The 19,605-nt window shown below is 36.2% G+C and overlaps 1 protein-coding gene across 3 annotated transcripts; it reads left to right on the top strand.

The window, feature by feature from the left end:
- The first annotated feature begins 4,180 nt into the window (after positions 1-4,180).
- Positions 4,181-18,241, top strand: LOC125831015 (uncharacterized). 3 transcript variants are annotated; one of them, XM_049510206.1, is made up of 14 exons: positions 4,181-4,366; positions 4,550-5,163; positions 5,472-5,632; positions 6,883-6,943; positions 7,329-7,394; positions 7,494-7,579; positions 11,062-11,125; positions 12,187-12,399; positions 12,970-13,035; positions 13,296-13,375; positions 13,459-13,582; positions 13,796-13,854; positions 13,960-14,022; positions 17,632-17,794. In XM_049510206.1, the coding sequence occupies exons 1-11, from the start codon at positions 4,225-4,227 to the stop codon at positions 13,571-13,573; spliced, it is 1,668 nt and encodes a 555-aa protein (XP_049366163.1). In that variant the 5' UTR covers positions 4,181-4,224; the 3' UTR covers positions 13,574-13,582; positions 13,796-13,854; positions 13,960-14,022; positions 17,632-17,794. The 3 variants fall into 3 exon arrangements, with proteins under 3 accessions (XP_049366163.1, XP_049366164.1, XP_049366165.1); XM_049510207.1 differs by having other exon boundaries at positions 4,197-4,366; positions 17,620-18,241; XM_049510208.1 differs by lacking the exon at positions 13,960-14,022 and having other exon boundaries at positions 4,197-4,366; positions 17,632-17,723.
- Positions 18,242-19,605: the final 1,364 nt, after the last annotated feature.

The raw sequence follows: 19,605 nt of genomic DNA, 5'->3' as shown, positions 1-19,605 counted from the left end.
ATTGAGATCCTTCATATCATGAATCATAGCTCTTGAATTCATAATTCATAATTCATAATTCAAATTCAAGAGAGAGTTAAGAGTAGAGTTCAAGAAAGCCTTTGAGTTCAATTGTGAATCATTTGAGATCCATCATCGATTTGACTTAAGTTTTGAGTAAGTAAGTATGAGAATGAGATGAGTCGTATACATGAGTTCCTTATTGATATTTTGACCCTTGAGTCGAGTTGTTCATGCCCATAACTTCCGCATGAACTTCATCAGTTGAGTACCTTTGAGAGGAGTAGTATCTTCAAGTTCTAAGTATTGAGTTCCTAATCCCCTATGAGATTATATTTATAAGGCTTAAGTCATCTACAGCTCTTAAAGTTGTCTGCATATTTCACTTAGATACCTCAATTAAATCAGGTACCTATTGAACACCTCTACTACTTTGAATTGATACCAGTTGAACACTTTTTGCTTATGTGGCATTTTGAGTGTGATTCACTAACCAGAAGCGCGTGAAAGCACTAAATTTAACATTTTTTAAAAATTAAAATAATCTCTTTCTTCTTTATTGTGGCATCCGCCATGGCAACCATATAAACCTTCCTTCTTCTTCCTCATTTGTTCTTTGTTCCTATAATTTATCATTATTATCATCTTATATTTTCAGATTTATTATTATCATCATCATCACATCCATTTGTTTCTCTTCTTTTGAGCAACCACCACCGTCCACCGCCTTTGCCATTATCACCTCCACATGGTTATTTATTTTCTAGATCTAGAATTAAATTTTGTCATATTGTTGATTTATGAAAGTAAGCAAGTTTATAAATTTACAATTTAACTCTTTGCCATAATGTTTTCTTCCTTGTCTTTTTGCCATCATTTCCTTCGCCACCATTGTTGATTTATTATAAAGAAGAACAAGAAAAAAAAAAGAGTGGTTGTTTCGATGGGTAGCAGGGGAAGAATTTGGATGGGTGGAGTAATAATGTAACTATTAAAGATTTTTTTTTAAAAAAAAAAAAATTGAATCTATATAATCTGCCATTGTTAATTTATGATAAATAAGAAGAAGAAAAGAAGTAAAAAGACGTTGGGGGCCTAAATCTGATGGGTAGCTTGGGAAGGGTGGGTGGATTGTTTAGGGGTACAAAATATTTTATTTTATTTTTTATAATTTAAAATATATTTTTAAATAATTTTGTGGATCCAGTGACACATGTCATAATTTAATTCGTCATCGTGTCATGTCATCACAAGTGTATCTCACACACTTAATATTTTAGCCTGATTGACAAAAAGATGTCAAATAGGTGTCAATTTGAAGTGGTAGAGGTGTTCATGCCCATAATTCTGCATGAACCCTATAAGTCGAACAATCTTGAGATGAGAAGTATATTTGAGTCCTTGAGTTGAGTAGTTCATGCTCATAATTTCGCTTGAACCCTCTGAGTTGAGCATTCTTGAAATGAGTAGTATTAGTAAAGTTCTTAAGTTTCAAGTATTGAGATCTATCTATGGTTATTGAAAACCTTGCATCGAGTCGTTCACGTCCATAATTCGTCATGAACCATATTTTAAGAAGTCTTTTACAAATGTTTTAACTTTGTTTTAAGGCTTAAGTTTTGAGTTCAGTAAAGAGTAAAGTTGAAGTTCATTTCTTCAAAAGTATATGGGGACTATGTATTCCCAAAAGAGTTTAAAATGTTCTTCACATTTAAATAAGAATGGAAAACTGAGATTTTCAAAAGAGCCTTTGAGCTAGTGTATCAGTAAAGAGCCTTTGAACTAGTTTTTCAGTAAAGGGCCTTTGGGCTAGTTTTCAGTTAAAGAGTAAATGCTTTCACATTAAAGCAAGAGAGGAAACTTTGATTTCCAAGATAGCCTTTGAGCTAAGTTTTTTAGCACTAATCTCAAATCACAGAAGACGTATTTTTTTTTAAAACATAAAGAGCTAGTATCATATTTTAGGAGTAGTATTGAGCACCGATATGGAGGAGCGTTCAGAGAACCCACAGCCCCCATAAACCATGTAGCCATCATGGGTAAAAAAGGGTTATACTTTTTAGATGAATCCTTTTAGCATAGACTAGTGGATCCACTTAGTAGTTCAGGTCTTATACCTGTGGCAAGGTATAGGATGCGTTGGCAGCATGAGGAAGATTGATGAATCATCACTATAGCTCTTAAGTAATGGTTGTCGGTTAGAGAAACTCCCACAGAAGTTATTTGTATTCTTATATACACAATTATTTGTATTTTTACATACATTTCAGAGTTTTAGTGTATCTTTGCATACGCCCAGAGTGACATCATGTTTTAAACAACTCTTCTTTATATTGCACTTGTTTTTAAAAAAATTTATATTGAAATGAGTTCAGTTGTGTTTAGTTGAGTTGAGCCAGGTAAGTTCTTCAGTTCCTTTCAGATTCTTTTCAAGCTTATGTTTATGTTTTAGAATTCCCCTTACATGCTCGTACATTCCACGTACTGAGCCATTTGGACTACATCTTTTCATGATGTAGACACAGGTATTCAGGATCATCAACAGAAGATTCGTTGATACATCCGGGAGTTCGAGTTAGCTATGGTGAGCCTCCTTATTTTTGGAGGATTTCATTTACTTTTTAGTTTAGTCAGGATGTCGTGGGTCTTGTCCCGACTTTCATCTTTATCAGTTAGAGGCTTCATATATAGTCAGTATAATTGAGAAGTCTGTATTATTCATTTATTTTATTAAATGTTTTAAAGACTTAAGTTGCCTATTTTATGGCAAGTTGAATATATTATTTTTTATTCTATGTTGTTCATTTGAGTTATAGTTTTGAAAAGTTGAGTTTATTGAATTTTATTCAGTTTTCAGCTTTTGCATGCTTAAATTAGTCTTCCGCTTGTAGTCAGCCAGGATGAGGGTTCGCTTGGGGACCAACAATGGTTCTTGAGTGTCGTCCACGTCCAGGGTGTAGGCTCGGGTCGTGACAGTTATTGGGTTACGAGAAACAGAAGGATTGAGTTCTTGAGATTTACTTTAGAGGGTATAGTCAACCAATAAATCAAAGTTGAGGGGTATTTTTGACCCTAATAATTTAGGTAAAGTTTAAAATATTTTCTAGGGAAAGGGTCAAAAATATCCCTCAACTTTGTTTTATTTGTTGACTATGCTCTTGCTATTAAATGAAGTTATTATTACCCCTACCGTTACTAATTTCATCATTTGTGCCCCTATGTTGATGGAAATCCCCAAATCGACTCAAATTAACCCAAATATTAAAAAAGATCCATTCCCTAATTAAAACCAAATGCCCCGACCCCTCTAACATATAACCCATTCCCCTTTACCCTTTCCACTTGGACTTTGTTTCTTAATGGACACATTTATTAAGAAAAGAAGGATAGTTAAGAACGCCAGTTCGAATAAGCCCAGGGAGAGAACCACATGAACTTTACACAGATTTGCTTGTTGATTTAGGGTTAGAGACAGTAAGAAAGGGAGAATGTAATGTAGCTGAAAAACTTTGTTTAACGCCCAGAGAAAAGCAAAGAAAACGAGAAGTAAACGGACGGTCCATAGATAATTGAAATTTCTAAGATGCGAATATTGACGGGATCTAAGAAGGAAATAGAAGATAAACATGAAGGAAAGGAGAGAAAGAAGAAGAAGATCGGAAATAAAACAAATTGTGACGAAATCAAAGGTCCCGTCTACAACAGGAGCAGAAGGAAAAAAGGAAAATAGAATTTGAGTACAAATTTGGTAATGATAAAATGGAATTGAAAGAGAAAGGGATATGTGAAGGCGTAGATAATATCGTAGAACTTGGTATTAGCGAAAAAGCTTAAAGAGATGCATCAGAGCCATTAACAACAAAGAAATGTGAAATTCTCATAGAGAAAGTTATGATGGTGGTTTGTGGTAAATGATTAAGTCCAAGTGGAATGGGTTAAATGTTAGAGGGGTCGGAGAATGAGTTTAAAATGGAGAACGAGTCATTTTTTAAAAATACCGGTTAATTTAAGTTGATTTAGCATTTCCGTCAACACAAGGGCACAAATAATGAAATTAGTAACAATATGAATAAGAATTAACCATATAATATAATTAATTTTTTCGCCTTCTCCTCGGCGTCGCCAAAACAAGAAGACAGCAGGGTGAAGTCATATTACTTCGATTTCCCTGTCGTCACTGAGAGAAACTACTAGTCTTTTGTGAACTCTCATAACAGTCCATCAATGGTGAACAAGGCATGGAGAATAATCCCAAGGCCCCTTCTCGAAACTGTCCTCAACAATCATGCTCAACACCACCGTGTTCCTCAACCCCTTATCCTTCACGGCCCTCGTGGCGTCGGCAAAACCACCCTCATTCTTGAACGTAACCATCTTATACACTAACTTTTTTGGTTTTTTTATAGTACGATCCGAAATTCAGTGTGAATGGAATTTACTGTGTTCAATATGATACCCATTTGTTAATTTTTGGTATAAGTAATTGATTCAGGCGAATTTGGTGTATCTGCTCTAATTTAGAATTGGGTTCTTGTTTTGAGTTTTGCAGGTCTTATGGGTAAATGGAACAGTGGACCTCATGTTACAGGCTATGTGGACTTTGCGGAATCTGTAAAAGATCATCACCCAATTCATGGCCAATCATTTCCATGGGGTTCTTGGTCAAACTGCACACCTCCTTCACTGCCATTTCTTACTACTCAACTTGAAAGCTGCCTTGAAACAATGACCCAGAAGGGTATTAAGCTTGGAACTATAAGTTCTCATCAGATTTTCACTGTTTTAAGTAAATGGCATGGACTTAGTACAGCACTTAAACAGATCCTAGATGGTAGTAATTCCAACCCCAGAAAGGCTGTTTCAATTAGGAATAATTCCGTGTTGAATTTATGGGAAAGGGCTGTTTTTGCATCAAGTGTTCGATTAAATGCCGAAGAGAGTGGCGGGTTGAGTTTGGAGGAGGAGACATATTATAAGGAAGCAATGTCAGCTTTGAATTTGGCTAAAGAGGTTATAAGGGTGCAGCAAAAGTGGAGAGCTAATGCAATCAAGCATTTGAATCAGACTGGTGGGTTTTCAAGGTCGTTGGCCAATTCAGCAACTGATTGGCCCTGTTTGTTATTGGAACTCCTTTCATCTGCTGCTGAAATAGATTACTTTCAGGTAATCTGAATAAAGTTGGGTTTTTGATTCATGCAATTATAGGAGCTTACATTATTTTTGTATAAGAAAAAAAATGGCTATTTATATGTATTGATGAAAAGTATGAGCAGGGAGCTAAAATTGGCACCTAGTAAGCACGTTCTTCACCTTGTACTCTCAAAGCAAAGTCTCTGAAACACGAATAAGTTGCGTCTTGTGCTGTATTATGTGACATTGATGTTTTCTTGGTTGGACATGTCAAAATGAGTAGCCGAAGCTGTATTGTATGACATTGATGTTTTCTTGGTTGGACATGTCAAAATGAGTAGCCGAAGCTGGTCATAAACAATATTGAGGTTCTAAAGAATGCAATGCTGACGGATGATTCTACAGTCTGTGCATCCATGTATCATGATAGTCTGATATGGAGAATAATAGCCTTGGGTGCAAATGAGAGATCTCTTCCAGTTATTCTTGTAACATCTGATAGGTAATGCAACATAACTTTTTCTTTTAGCCCAATACCTGCATTTCTCATACATCTCAATGGACCAAGTTGTTACTCTTACATTTTATAATGTTCAGTTGTGTCATGTTTGGAATGCATGTGTTATGTTTAAGACCTGCATTTGTCATCCATCTCAGTGGATCTAGTTGTCAAACTTCCATTTTATAATGTTAAGTTGCATCATGTCTTTTGAAATGTATGCATTATTCCTCAATGTTATATCTAGCATCTAGATAAGTCATACAAAAGTAGAATTTATATGCTGCCTCTCTTAGTTCAGTAATTTCAAGTTCAATAGTCACGGAATACAAATAAAAAAGAAATGTAGCACACCAACTTCCTTATTCTATAAAAGAAATGCTGTAAAGTGATATGACCTTATAAAAAAAAAGGCTTTAAAGTGATATCTTTTGTGGTTGAAGTGCATGGATTGTAGAGTGATATAATTGGCATGAGGTGGTCTGTGTGAAGTGCTATCTATCCTCCTTGGCACATTTGATGTATGTTTGAACTTGGAGGCATCCTCTGTATCTCTGTGAAATAGGAATCTAAAGTATGAGTACATTTTTTTGAGTAATTATAATTACCAATAAATCTCTAAGGGCTAGTTGGCACACTGTTTGCACTCAGCATACAATGGTCCCCTCTCCTCTATCCTTCTCCACTTAAATGCCAGGGTTTTTGCTGTGACTCATGACATGCACTTGACCTACACATCATGTGCTGCACTCTTACCACTAGACCAAAGCCATGGGGGCGCTATGAGTCGGTTTTTCATTCACTAGGTCCCAAAAGAATGATCTTCATCCCGCCCGGACACCACGGTCATAAAAAAAAAAAAAAAAAAAAGAATGATCTTGATCCCCGGATATGTGCAAAATGCAGCCCTTGAATGGAATGTGTGAATTTATGTAAGCTTCAGTGGTCATGAGATTAGAATTTTTTGGAGGTGAAACTTCATTGTAGCATCAAACATAGTCAATGAAACTTAGTGCATAATTCGTGCCATACAGGATTCTTTACTATTGCTTGTCTAACAGGGAGAATTGATGCCTGTGTAGGAGAAAACAGTAGCAATATAAATATCTTGCTTTGCAGGATAAAAATACTCTTGCTGTCTCACCAGCTTTTCAGTAGTTTTGTTCAGATTTATGTTGTTATATGCTCAACTTTCTTTAACTTTCTTTTAATGCAAATTGGAGATTCAACACTAAGCAAGAAAATTATTGCAGCTACTATTCATATCGTGCCTATATGGATTTTGGATTTCCGGACATTTTCATCTCACGTGAGGTAAACACATCATAATTATTTAAACTTACTGCTCCACCTCAATGGGTTTGCATCTTTTGTTTGTTAGCTTATCAAGGAAAAAGAAAGAGGATGTGAACCTTTAGCGCAATTTTTTCCTATGTAATGCTTTGGTAAGCTACAGAATGGTTAGGATGCAGTTTATCCAGCTTAAATGACATGTTTCTTTATTGAAGTGATACCAGCACCATCTTTCTCTGCAGTGATTAAATTTAATATGCAACTTAATTTGTGTATGTCTGGTTTCTGTTCTTCTTACACAACTAAATAAAATTTGCTCTTTTTTCTTCTTGTGAACTTTGTATACATCTACCTTCGTTTTTATTTTTTGATAAGTAACTAAATATCTCCTTTGTTCGGAATGCAGACATTTGGGTGGACTCCTGCAGAAGCAAAAATGCATATGGTTGGTGACTATTTTAGTCAGTCAGAGGTATATCCCTCTTTACATCAGATATACAATCATCATAAAAGTATGCCTTTTGGCTTAAATTAAATCATAATGATGATTTTGCTCTTACTTATACTGCAGTGGAATGTGATTGTTGAGGTGCTAGGACCGAATCCAAGGCATCTATTTGAGATTTATGCACTCAAGCTAAGTAATTACTACCAAAAGTGAGTACTTATGGATGCTTGTTTTCAAATATTATAATTGATCTGCGGCAATAGGGACTCTAGGCTCGCAATTGTCATATAAATATAATAAAACCCAATCAATATAATAAGCTGCTGATCTGGGGTTGTTTTTCTTGTAAGAACATAGAAGTTCCAAATATGCATTACACATTGAAGGGGAATGAGGTTGACCTGTTTCTTAGGTATATTAAAATAAACCATTTTTCTAGGAGAGGCCAACAGTACAGGTCATTTTTGTGATAATGCCATCATATGCCAAAGGACAGCTTTGGGAACTTCCAGAAAAGCTTTCTATGGCATGTGATCTGCTGCAATTACATATTACTTTTCCTTTGGTATAGGAAAATGAAAGGTCTCCAGGAAAGTAGACTAAGATAGGGAACATTGTCATATAAGACTTTACATCCCATGTTTTCCAAGGGCACTGCACTTTTATCGAAATATTTCCCGTGCAACCTCTAAACCACTCATCATTTATCATGGTGGGGTTACGTAGTACTTCTTGTTGCTTGGGCTGAAGTATTATTCTTTTTTACTCTATATATCTCAGTTCTGTGATTTACAATGCACGCGTCATTCCTTCTTCTCCGTTTCTCTATTATTGTCTTTTTTTTAGTTTGTAAATAAACGTATTATATATTACCAAGTGAGGATATTTACTACTCAAGAGAAAACAAAAATTTGCACCACCTAACTAGACATAAGACCTTAGTCGAGTGCTCCTAACATCTGCTAGCTTTTATATTACAGGGGATAGAAATTTAGATGGTCAACATAGTTTGCAAGTTTAGGGACCAAACTAAGCCTGGATAAAACCTTCTGAATGATCAACTTGATTATGACACCTGGGAATCTTCTTCCCTTTTGAAAAAAAAAACAGCATTCCTCTCTATCCACAATTGATAGACATCAGCATCCAGCACAATTCTGTAGACTGCAGCACCCTTGCTATTGCCACCACAACATTTAACAGCCCAAGTTATTTCCTCTTGCCTGGACAAACAGTTTCTATGGATGCCTTGCCATGAAAGTAGCTTTTTCCATATTGCACCAGACACAGCACTGGAAGAACAAATGGTTCAAAGACTCATTCACCTGGTTACAGAAAGGACATAGAAGATCAGTTGCAACTACTCCCCATCTTGCTAATCTTTCCTTTGTAGCCAACCTGTCAAGTATAGCCAGCCTTAGTGTAAAAATCCATTTGGGAGAGCCTTTGATTGTAGATGAGTTTCCTCCAGTGGATCTTTGGAAAGTGACCCTGCAGCTTCTTGTAATCCTATCTGATGGAAAACTTTTCCGCCAGAAGCATGTCATTTTCACTGTAACCAGCTGATGCCAAGTAACTTTTAGGTTTTTAAAATCTTCTGTATCACCCAAGATGCATTCTTTGGGACGGTATTCCAAATTTTGTGCCCCTCTTTTTATAGTAAGCATGGACCCATTGCACCCGTCACTTCTCTTTCTTTCTACGTAGGTGCCATGGTAATTTACAGCTTGCTGCTTTATTCCACAGACACATTGATTAAGCTAATTCCACTAGCTACCAGAGGGCAACATAGTTTCTCCCTGGCTATGAGAGCCTTTCTAGAGAATTCAGCAATGCTTGTCCACAAGAATCTCCTGCATATAGTTTCAATAAACTGAGTGATTTTCTTTGGCAACACAAACACCTGAGCCCAGAAGGTTTGAATAGTAGAAAGCACACTCTTCAAAAGTTCTGTTCTTCCAACATAAGACTGAAACCTTGAAGTCCAGGAGGTAACTTTGCCTAACATTTTCTCCATAAGTGGTTCACATTGTAGTGCTGTAAGTCTCCTAGTGCTTAAGGGGACATCAAGATATCTGAATGGTAATTCACTCATAATATAACCAAGCACATCTAGTATCTGTTGTAGGACAGTCAAAGGTACTACACCAAAATGCACAGAACTCTTCTGTGGATTAGCTATAAACCTCAGCAGCTGAGAAGTTTTGAACTTGATTAGACAAAACATCACTGATTGCACATCCCCTCTACAAATAGGAGTAAGAGCCTATTTGGATTGGCTTATTTTAAGTACTTTTAAGCCAAAATAGCTTTTAAGCATTTCTGAGGTGTTTGAGTAAAATAAAAAAGTGCTTTTAATCACTTGTTTTTAAGCCAAAAAGACAAAATAAACCCAAAGCTACAAGTCCATCCAAAAAGGCTCTAAGTCATCTGCAAACCCCAAGTGTTTAAGGGTTTGAGGAGCCTGCTTAAGTACTCCATAGCCAGTACAAATAGGAAGGGGGAGGTAGCGTACACCTTGTGTCAACTCTTTCCTTGCAGCAAAGTGGGCAGTATGTTTACCATTCAATACTACAGAATTAGAGATTGCAGTCATGCATTCCAAATCCAGTGGGTGAACATCTCAGAAAACCTTGAAGTCTCAGATTTTTCTCCATATAGGGCCACTCAACAGGGTCATAGGCCTTTTGTGCATATCAATTTTTAACATGCATCTTGGGGAGATCGATTTCCTACCATAGCCCTTCATAAGTTCATGGCTCATGATGATGTTGTCTGTGATCAGACGACCAAACGACCAGGCACAAAAGCTGTTTGGCTGTTGTTTACCATCTCCTTCATAACAGGTTGGAGTCTTCTTGTTAATATCTTTGAGATGATCTTATACAAGACAGTGCAACAACAGATTGTTCAAAATTCCCCTACGGAGGAGGGATTTTTAACACCTTAGGGATAAGGGTTATGACTGCACTATTAATAGCTTTACGCATTCTTGAAGTCTTGAATAAGTCCATCACAACATCTTCAACATCAGTGCCAATAATAGTCCAAGCTTTCTTAAAACATAATGCATTAAAACTTGTTCCCTGACACCACGGTCATCAAAAAAAATTGCTTCAATGAAAGGAGTATTCCCCACAACATACATGATGAGACCTTCTTCTACTTCTGATTCTCTGCTTCAATATCCTCCTTGAGAAGATGCACTACAATGTCCCCTTCTTCAGTCACAGGTGGTTGCCACAAACTTGTTCCCTGCTACCAACCCAGCCCAGGTTCTTCCCTCGTTGGCGTGAATTTTGGCAGCACAAGGTTCTGTAGGCTTCTGGGTTCCTGGATTAGGCATAGCTACTGTTCCATTAGCAGTTTGTGAAGTAGACACAGCAGTTTCTTTTTTGTTTTTTTTTTTGGGGGGGGGGGGGGGGGAGGGTTCCATTCGCATATTCACTGCAAGCCCTCCTGGCACCATAGGCGACTTCGAATTGGTGCACGTGTCAGCCGATAAGTTTCTTAAAAAACAATAAGTTTCTTAAAAAAAATCTCTATTATTGTCTTTTATTCTCCACTTAGAAATGTGGAAAAGATTGTCATTTCCTGTTACCATATGTGGAAAACTATGAAAGATAGCGTTTACATCCTCGACTAAATTATTATCACATTCTAAGCCACTCCCATATTTTGTGGAATCTAGGGTCATGAGTGAGAACAGCAGCAAATTTGAGGATATCGTGGATGCGTACTTGGCATATCTTCAAGTAAGTTCCAGAATGAATTACAATTTATATTGCTTTTGGTTTTTAACTTTTCAGTTATGGAGATTTTACCCCATTAAGTGTATCAGCTGAAGTTTGTGAGTCAGATGTAAAAGAAAAAAAAAACAAATCGAAAACCAACTTTTCAAAATCCTCTTATCTTGGGCTTCTTTTAAATCTATTGATTTTTGTCACGATGCTTCCTTTGAGTTCATTCATAAAAAATTTAGGCATGCTTCAGTTTCTATTACTTATAAGTTATAGGTCCATAGGACTTTGCAACCATTTGAGCTTGCATGCGAGTCACTATTTCTTGTTTTATTTGCCTTATTGTATTCATGTACAAAGTCACACAGTTAGCTTTTGTACAAGCTATTTTATTTAATGGACCTTCTGTATTTACAAGCTCATTGCTTTTGTATTCTCTCCCATAAAAATATTTACACAACTCTACAACTAGGAATAGGCAAGATACCTGCGAATGCAATTGATGAATGAGTGATTTGCTGAATTATCTCATGGAAACTTGGTTGATTTTCTCTTCACTACAATTTCAAATGTCTTCTTTCCATTTGGTTAAAAGTCCTTGAGCTATATATTTCGTAATCTAGTGAGAGTTGTGCCTTGCATCTTGATTTGTTTGATCCAGAATGTAGTCTGATACATTATAAAGACTGTCCCTGGAAGAAAATTTTTAAGGGGTTTTTAAAAAAAATTGCATCCTTGAGATATCACGAGTTTGTGAGTAAGTGTCTGTAGTGTTGGTGCTTTAGTTTGGAAGGATGCCACATGAATTAGGATTCTTAAGAGAATTTAAAACAATACACTGAAAAATAAATGCTAAAAAACACTGGATTGGGGATCATAAGATAATTAAGACAACATCCAAGTCACAGTAGATGTGAAGCAGCTGCAAATGAAATCGAGTTGACTTCTTGTTATTGTATAATATTCTACTTTTCCATTCCGAAACTGTTTCACGTCCGATATATGAGAACTTCCAAATATTTAAATTTTTTTGATGAAGTATAAGCCCTCATCTGCTATTCTTACCTGTATTTTAGGTAACAGTAGTTAATCCTGCCATGGATAGAGCATTGTCACATTTACAGAAATTTGCGGTTGATGCACGAAATGGAAGAATTTTGAAGGACAAGCTATGTTTTGGTGCTCCGTGGAGACACCCTCCATCTTCTGATGATCCTACATTGTGTCGTCAATGGGCTAAAATTCAACTTATGGATTTTGTTCAGTGTCTTGTGAATGCAGAATTTGGGGTATCTTTCATCTTGTTCTAGTTTTTAAGCTAATAAGCTGGTTCTAGCTTTGACTGTCTTTATACAAGCATTGCACAACATTATGCAATGTGAAGAGCTTCATTCTCTTTCCCTATGTGCAAGTATTGTAGACCTATTATTTACATGCTACTCTGTTGTTTTATGTCTTCACTTAGAAATCATGTAAATGATGCCTCCTCGCAATACTCTCTGGTCTGATTTATCAAAAAGTGCGAGAAGTATGAATACACAAGGACCATTATAAAACAGCAAAATATATGAGTCATGCTGTTTGTGATGGTCCACTTGTCTCATTATGTAATGCTTTATGTAAACAATGACCTTATTGTGGCTTCTTATTAGGTACATTACTGTGTAAAAGGATAAAATGGAAAACAAAAGTTATGATGCCATGCTTTTGTGCTTTTGTAATTGAGAAAGAAGACATTCCAAAACGTGTCCCCTAAATTTTGTAGATGAAATATGATTACCGTTTTAGAGCCATTAGCATCATAGATACTTAGTCTTTTTTTTCTTGTCTTGCTTTTTATTCTTTTCTCCAACTTGCAGGTGAACTACCTAGCTGATTGTAGTCTTGAAATTTTTGATGATCCATCTGCTATTGCATTATTAGAGGTACTACTCATGTCAATTACACCTTTTCTATTGAGATATCTCTGTGTTTTAATGCAGTTCTCATTTTTGTTCTGAATTTGATTTTCTTCCTGCGGTTGCTATAATATTTGCTGCACTTTGCTATGATTCTATGAATATAAAAGAGGCACCTTTCGGAAGAGAAGATGTGATGTCCAAAGAGGAAACAAAGATATTGGAAGAACTAACAAATTGACACTCCTCCTGTTACACTTAAAAATTTTTGTTTACCTCTTTTTTAGGTCGGTCTACTGTATTCACAACGGGATCCATCATTCCTTCGTCCTCTTTCTCGGGGTATTCAGAGGTGCCTTGTTAGATGGTAGGATGTGCATTGTCATTCACCCTGGTTTTAGAACAAATAAGAAGCATCCACATGTGTTTACTCTTTCCGTTGTGCTACAGGCTTGTTCAAGAGAGAATCCAGCTGCAGTCAAAGACTTCACTCCAGTATCTTTGGCAGCGAGTCATACGTGGGCGCAGTTATCGCCATCTGATGTTAGAAGTTGGATACAAGTAGTTCATCTAGGTAATAATTTCTAATAAAACTTTCAAAGGGACATTTTGGTTATGGGTCTTGTGAACATATATCTATAGAATAGTCTCATAATCCTATGATTTCACAAATATAGAAAGCTATAACTATTTTTATTCAATTCTATATCTAAATGTAGTATTCAACTTTATCTCATTTGCCTTATGCTTTTTGGTGGCTAACATACCATGTGCTATGGTCTATTAGGGCTATGGTGAATTAATTACTGTTGGTCAAGCATTTTGATGGATATATCTTTACCTAAGGTTAGACTTCGATAGTGTTTGTTTTCTGGAGTAACACTTGTGTTCTTAACATAACTCTTTTATCTGATGTCACACTAAATAAGAGCTTTTATTGCTGCATTTCAGGTAATGTGGGGTCAAGCTCATGATTTACAATGATGAAGATGCCGATTGATCATTAAAAGAATTGTAAGTAAATCTTGAAGACAATTATTAATTTATCCTGTGCAAGTAGTAGGCCTTCTTTTGAGAGTAACTTGCCATCAATACCCATCAAAGTGTATTATTGCCAGCGCAGAGTGTTTAACTCAGAAGGAAGCAAGAAGAAAGGATATTCCTGCTTTCGTCTGAAAGAACTGGCTAGAATTCCTGATAAAGAAGACCGTCAGTGCTGTTCCATTCTGACATATTTGCTTTATTTCCTTGTGCTAAAGCTTCTTGGCTTCCAGAGCCATAGATAGTGCCAGAGAAAAAATTAAGGGTGGTAAATGGGTCGGTTGGGTTAATTTCAGACTGGTCATATCCCAATCCACCCAAAGTTTTATTGGGTCAATATGCCATATGGGTTGGGTTAAGATGTGTAAAATAACAACCCAACCTGCCCAATGTAATATAAAGGTTTCCCTCCTTATAAATAGGGATGTTGTGAGATTAGAAAAGCAAACCCAAGTATCTGTTGTTCTCATTCTTTTGCAAGTAAATCTTTTAAATTTTTAATTCCATTCCTTTAACTTTCTACATTACAAAAGTTTTTTGGAAAATATTATTCAGCAGTGGCTCGTGTTTTTAGTTTTCAAATAACATTATTTTTCAAGAAACTATTTACTAGGAGTTCAAACCTTTCAAAACTAGATTTTTGTAAGTTTGTAATATCTAGCTTTAAGTTGATTCATGTACCAAGCATATTTTGTGAATGGTGTAATTGTCATTTTGTCTTTTTTGGAACAATAGAAGATCTATGAAAAAACTTTGAACTTAAATGTATCATATCATTATTTTTTCTTAATTGCTACTGAGCTTTCTTTTATTCCTTCTCCTTTATATATAGTTAAAACAAGGAATATAAGGATTTTTTTTCTTTGGTAAATAGTATAGCTTTAATTCATAACCAACCAACTTACAAGTATAGCATCAGCAGCCTAGACAAGCTACTCCTACATTCAACCAAACTAGTTTCACTTAGCTATTCCAAAGCAAACAAGAAACCTATGTAATTCATAAGGGATAGGGGGATAGTCTCTGAACCTCCTGCTGTGTGACAAGAGACCCCAACCTATCTTAGCCCAAGACACTGTTAAAGTCTCCACATAAGACCCAAGGAAGTTGCTGCTGTAATGTGTGATCTGCATAACATCTTGCCACGGGGTCTCTTTCTTCTGTACCTCATTCCTTGCATAAACACAGGTAACATATAAACTAATCTTCACCCCAGGATCTTCAACCAGACAGTGTATATATTGCTCATGCACCTCAAGGATCATACCATTGGCATCACCATTATAGTTATGTGCAGTCAACCATCCTTGAGCTAGTTTTCTTCTTATCACAGGTGCTCTATGTTCCTTACCTTTGTTTCAAGACATCCAAAAATATCTACTCTATGTTTATTCAGAAAGAGTTTGAGCTCCTTCTGTTTGTGGCCTTGGTTAAGGCCTCTTATGTTCCAAGTAGAGATGATCATGTAGGAAGGGATGGCATATAGTTGCCAGCACTCTTCCTCCTATCATGCATCTGAGCATCCAGCACATTATTTATATTCTGCATGAGTGAGATTTCCTCAACATGTTGCTTCCCACTTCTTTGTCCAGGATCAGGTTCAAGTGGTGTTTGTAACACCTCAGCATTTGATCCTATGATAGCAGTGTTATCCTTAACATTAGTATGATAATGAATAGGCATCCATTTAGTTACCATCCTTCTTCTTCTACCCTCTTTCCTCCAACCCTTACCATGGTCCTTTTCTGCCCCTACCAGTTCAGTCTCCCCTCCACCCTCACTAGGGGAGTGTTTGTACCAACACTCAGCATCCATGTGCCCCAACTTGAGACAATGATTGCAGAATTTCGGTCTCCATTCATACTCAATAGATTGGTTCCAAGGCCCAGAGGGAGTTTCAACAACAATAGCATCCGGCAAAGTCTTCGTAATATCCACCTCAATCAGAACCCTAGCATAGGAGATCTTCTCAGCCTTAGCAGTAAATCCATCTGTATACAGTGGAATCCCAATTGCACTAGCAACTTTGCTCAATGCCTTAACAGACCAATATCCCACAGGTAATCTGGGGAATTTAACCCAAATTGGAATTTGACTGAACATATCAGCATTGAACTCAAAATCCAATTGCCAATTTCTCAAAATCATAGGTTTGTTACCATAGAAGTAAGGCCCTGCTTGCATCACTCTCTCCTTGTCAGCAATGGTATGAAATTTAAACACATAGTACCCATCGTCATGGTAAAGCACCTGGGGTAGTTCAACAAAACCCCACACCTTCTTGACATACTCTGTCATTTGCAGTTCATATGGATTATGCCCAATTACATAGCCTATTAAAGCTGTTTCCCACTCTTGAACTTGCAAGCAAATATCCTCCTTATCAATTTGAACAGTAAGAATACCCTCCTTAATCACAGGGGGTATAAAGTTCAAGGTCTTACCATTGCTGCGATTTCCCCTCACAGGTTCTGGAACGGCTGGGGTAGGACACATAGATGTACCAGCATCAGAGAATTGTAATCGCCTCTTCGGAGTATCCTTCCCAGTTGCATTCTCCAAGTGAATTACATCTTCCGCGCTGCTGTCATCACTCTCCTCCATAATAGTATGAAATTTCAGAGGTAGGAAACTCCCAAAAGTGATAGGTGCGAGCTGCTGAGCTTCACCTGTATCAGGTGTTACTATTTTGGGTGTATGTGTATGCGACAGTTGTTGAAAACACTCTCAGTTCACAATTACTGCCTTGCTATCGTGCACCGAGAGCACTCGCTTTCATGCTATTGTGCTCCTCTCCGGAACTACCTCCTTTTAAGGAATAGAAGTATTTGACTAGATCCGTGTTAATAAATGATGAGATTAACTAGAGCAAATCCAAATTTAATACTGTCTTATCCTAAATATTTATATTGCCCCTAAATATTGTTTTTCTGATTAAAAAGAAAAAGAAATTTTATTTGGTTGAGATTGAAGATCAAAAACAGATGTAGCTTAGATCCAAAAGTAGGACCTGATAGTCATTTTATATTAAAAAAGTATTTGAAAGATACTAAAGTAAATTCTTAACGGTGCCAAAACACAGTTTTTCATTTCTGGTTCCAGCAGGAAATTTCCTTATAACCCGTCCTCTTACAGAATTTTAAGCCGTTGGGTTGGACAGACTTTCGACTGTTGGGTTACATAGTTTTAAGTTTTTAACTCATTCTAACCTAATATTTTGATTGGTCAGTTTGGGTTCAACCCATTTTGATATGTATGGTCTTCAGTTACTGATCGAACCTGTTTAAACTTGAAGGGTTGGGTGGGTTACACAAAAATGTGTTAGAATTGCCCTCCCTAACTGAAAAACTGAATTCTGGTTCACTGACATATTATGCACTGACCTGTTGTTTCTCTTAAGCAAGTTAAGTATAATCACCCTTACAGACTAATTATTACTCGCTTTGCTACAGTACTCTTATCACCGGCACTTGCTTCTTGTCTTTGATTTTTCACTTCATCTTTGGCCTTTACTTACAGTTGATGTCTAGAGTACTGGGATTTCTCTCTTCTATATTAATTGAGCTAAAGTTATATGTGCAGTGCCCTGTGGGTTGGAGATGTTGCAAATTTCTTAGATGCAATATTGTTCTCATTCATCATCTGTGATCCTTTGAGCTTGTCCCATTTTCGGTCTCCATCGTAGATCTGGAATGGTGAAGAATAAACCTAGAAACATCCAGACTAAAGTACAAAGTCAGTTGTGCGGATTTTATTATTTCATTTTCTCCTCTCAATTGGTATGGAGGATTTTATTATTTCATTTTGGGTGGTGCGGAACGGAAAGGGAGAGATATGACTATGTTGAAGATCAGCCTGCAGCACTTCACTACACGCGCATCCAAGGAAAGCATTCACCATTGATTTATGAAAGGCTATATATATCAAGACTCTTAACATTCTTTCTCCAACCCTGGGATGCTCGTTTTTATTTGGTGCTTCAATAACCAATAACTACATGTACTCTTAGGAAGGACTGATAATTTACCTTTGTACAGAAAGACAGTTCAGAGTTATTGTTGAGAACATCTAAATTCTCTCAATCTGCAAGAGAAAAGCAATTGGGAAACATTGTTTTCCTTTTAAAGTATTTCACTCAAGTGTGCTCAGGTAGCTTCTTGATATGATTGAATAAATTGAGTGTTATAAAGTTTGGTCTCTGTTTCATTTCTGTCTTGTTTCTTGTATATGTAAATATTGAAGAGGATTAAAAGATCTTGACTATGCAATCTGTTATTACTATTTTTGCTTCACTGCAGAGTGCAGCCACTGTAGTTCTAATGATCATCATTCATCACCCCTTAGTATATTTTGCCATACCTGTCAAAGCCCGGATATGGCTTTAGTTGAATAGGGCCTAGGGACCCAACTTGGGTGAAGTGCACAAATACTCCTGTTTTTGGGATCATCATTCAATTTGTGCCTCTTTTTAGCTTACCTGCCTTTTAAAACAATTCAGACATAAATGTCTGAAATTAAAAATTCACTTGTGAACTTGTTATGCCAAAAAATGTTTTTTGTTCATACAACATTCAAATCTACTTCTAATAAAGCTTAAATCTGAAACTCAAGTTGCATTTATCATGAAAAGTAATGGATATGTAACTTATATATAATGTACAAGCAACAAGTTTTTTTTAACAAAATGGCCACATGTATATGTAATTTATATATAATGTATTGACATTGTATAAATAGAGTATATCATGCATATGTATTGTATCGCTATTGTATAAATAGTGTATACCATGTATTTGAAGAAGCTTTAATGACTAATGATATCTTTGAATCCTAACCTACTCAAAATTATCTCTAAACAATTTAAAAGTCAAATATGAGTTTGTTTCGATATTTCAAATCTTTTAATATATCATTCTCTTGAAATGGTTCACGATTGTGATACGTTGAATTTTAAAAATTTGAGCTTTAAAACTCTTCTATTAATCGAAGAGAATAAACCAGAATACACACTAATGGAGAAATATAAAAATTAGCAAAGTCATTTTGGAACCGAATTGAAAATTTGAAAGAAAACGAATACAAAGATTTTAAAGAAAACACTCTAAGAGAAGATGATTACTTATAGTAGAAGAATGGGAGTTAATGAGGCAATTAGTTAGTTAGTTGGTGAATATACTACTCATAATCAGATTGTTAGGATTGCTTTGTGGTTAGTTAATTCTACAATAGGTTAGTTAGAGTTAGCACATGTAAGGTGTGTGATTACTCTGTATAAAGTCATAGTTCTGACTTACTTAGAGATGTATGAGAGTCATCTTCTTATCCATTTCTTCTCCATACTTGTAGTTTACTTGTCCAAATCGATGATCTAGATTTCTGAATTCTATTGAATAAATTTGCATTCACAATTTATTATGGTATCAGAGCAACGATCTCTAGTTTAGATCGTCTTCCGCAAAAGCTACATCTTCACAACTCATTCTAGGATCCACCAATGGCGGAATTAATAGTTGCTACCCTTAAGCGCCATCATCCACTATACTTACAGTCTTCGGA

The sequence above is a fragment of the Solanum verrucosum genome, unplaced genomic scaffold (genome assembly GCF_900185275.1).
Source record: "Solanum verrucosum unplaced genomic scaffold, falcon-dt-bn FXZP01000049.1, whole genome shotgun sequence".
NCBI classification, from domain to species: domain Eukaryota; kingdom Viridiplantae; phylum Streptophyta; class Magnoliopsida; order Solanales; family Solanaceae; genus Solanum; species Solanum verrucosum.
This window is presented reverse-complemented; position numbering and strand designations above follow the sequence as displayed.

What these genes read in the sequence shown, in the direction of transcription:
- LOC125831015 (XM_049510207.1), top strand. Translation starts at nt 4,225, where the DNA reads ATGGTGAACAAGGCATGGAGAATAATCCCAAGGCCCCTTCTCGAAACT. An exon ending in ATTCTTGTAACATCTGATAG is followed by an intron (nt 5,633 to 6,882) that starts GTAATGCAACAT and finishes AAATTATTGCAG; the next exon opens with CTACTATTCATATCGTGCCT. An exon ending in TTGTGAATGCAGAATTTGGG is followed by an intron (nt 12,400 to 12,969) that starts GTATCTTTCATC and finishes TCCAACTTGCAG; the next exon opens with GTGAACTACCTAGCTGATTG.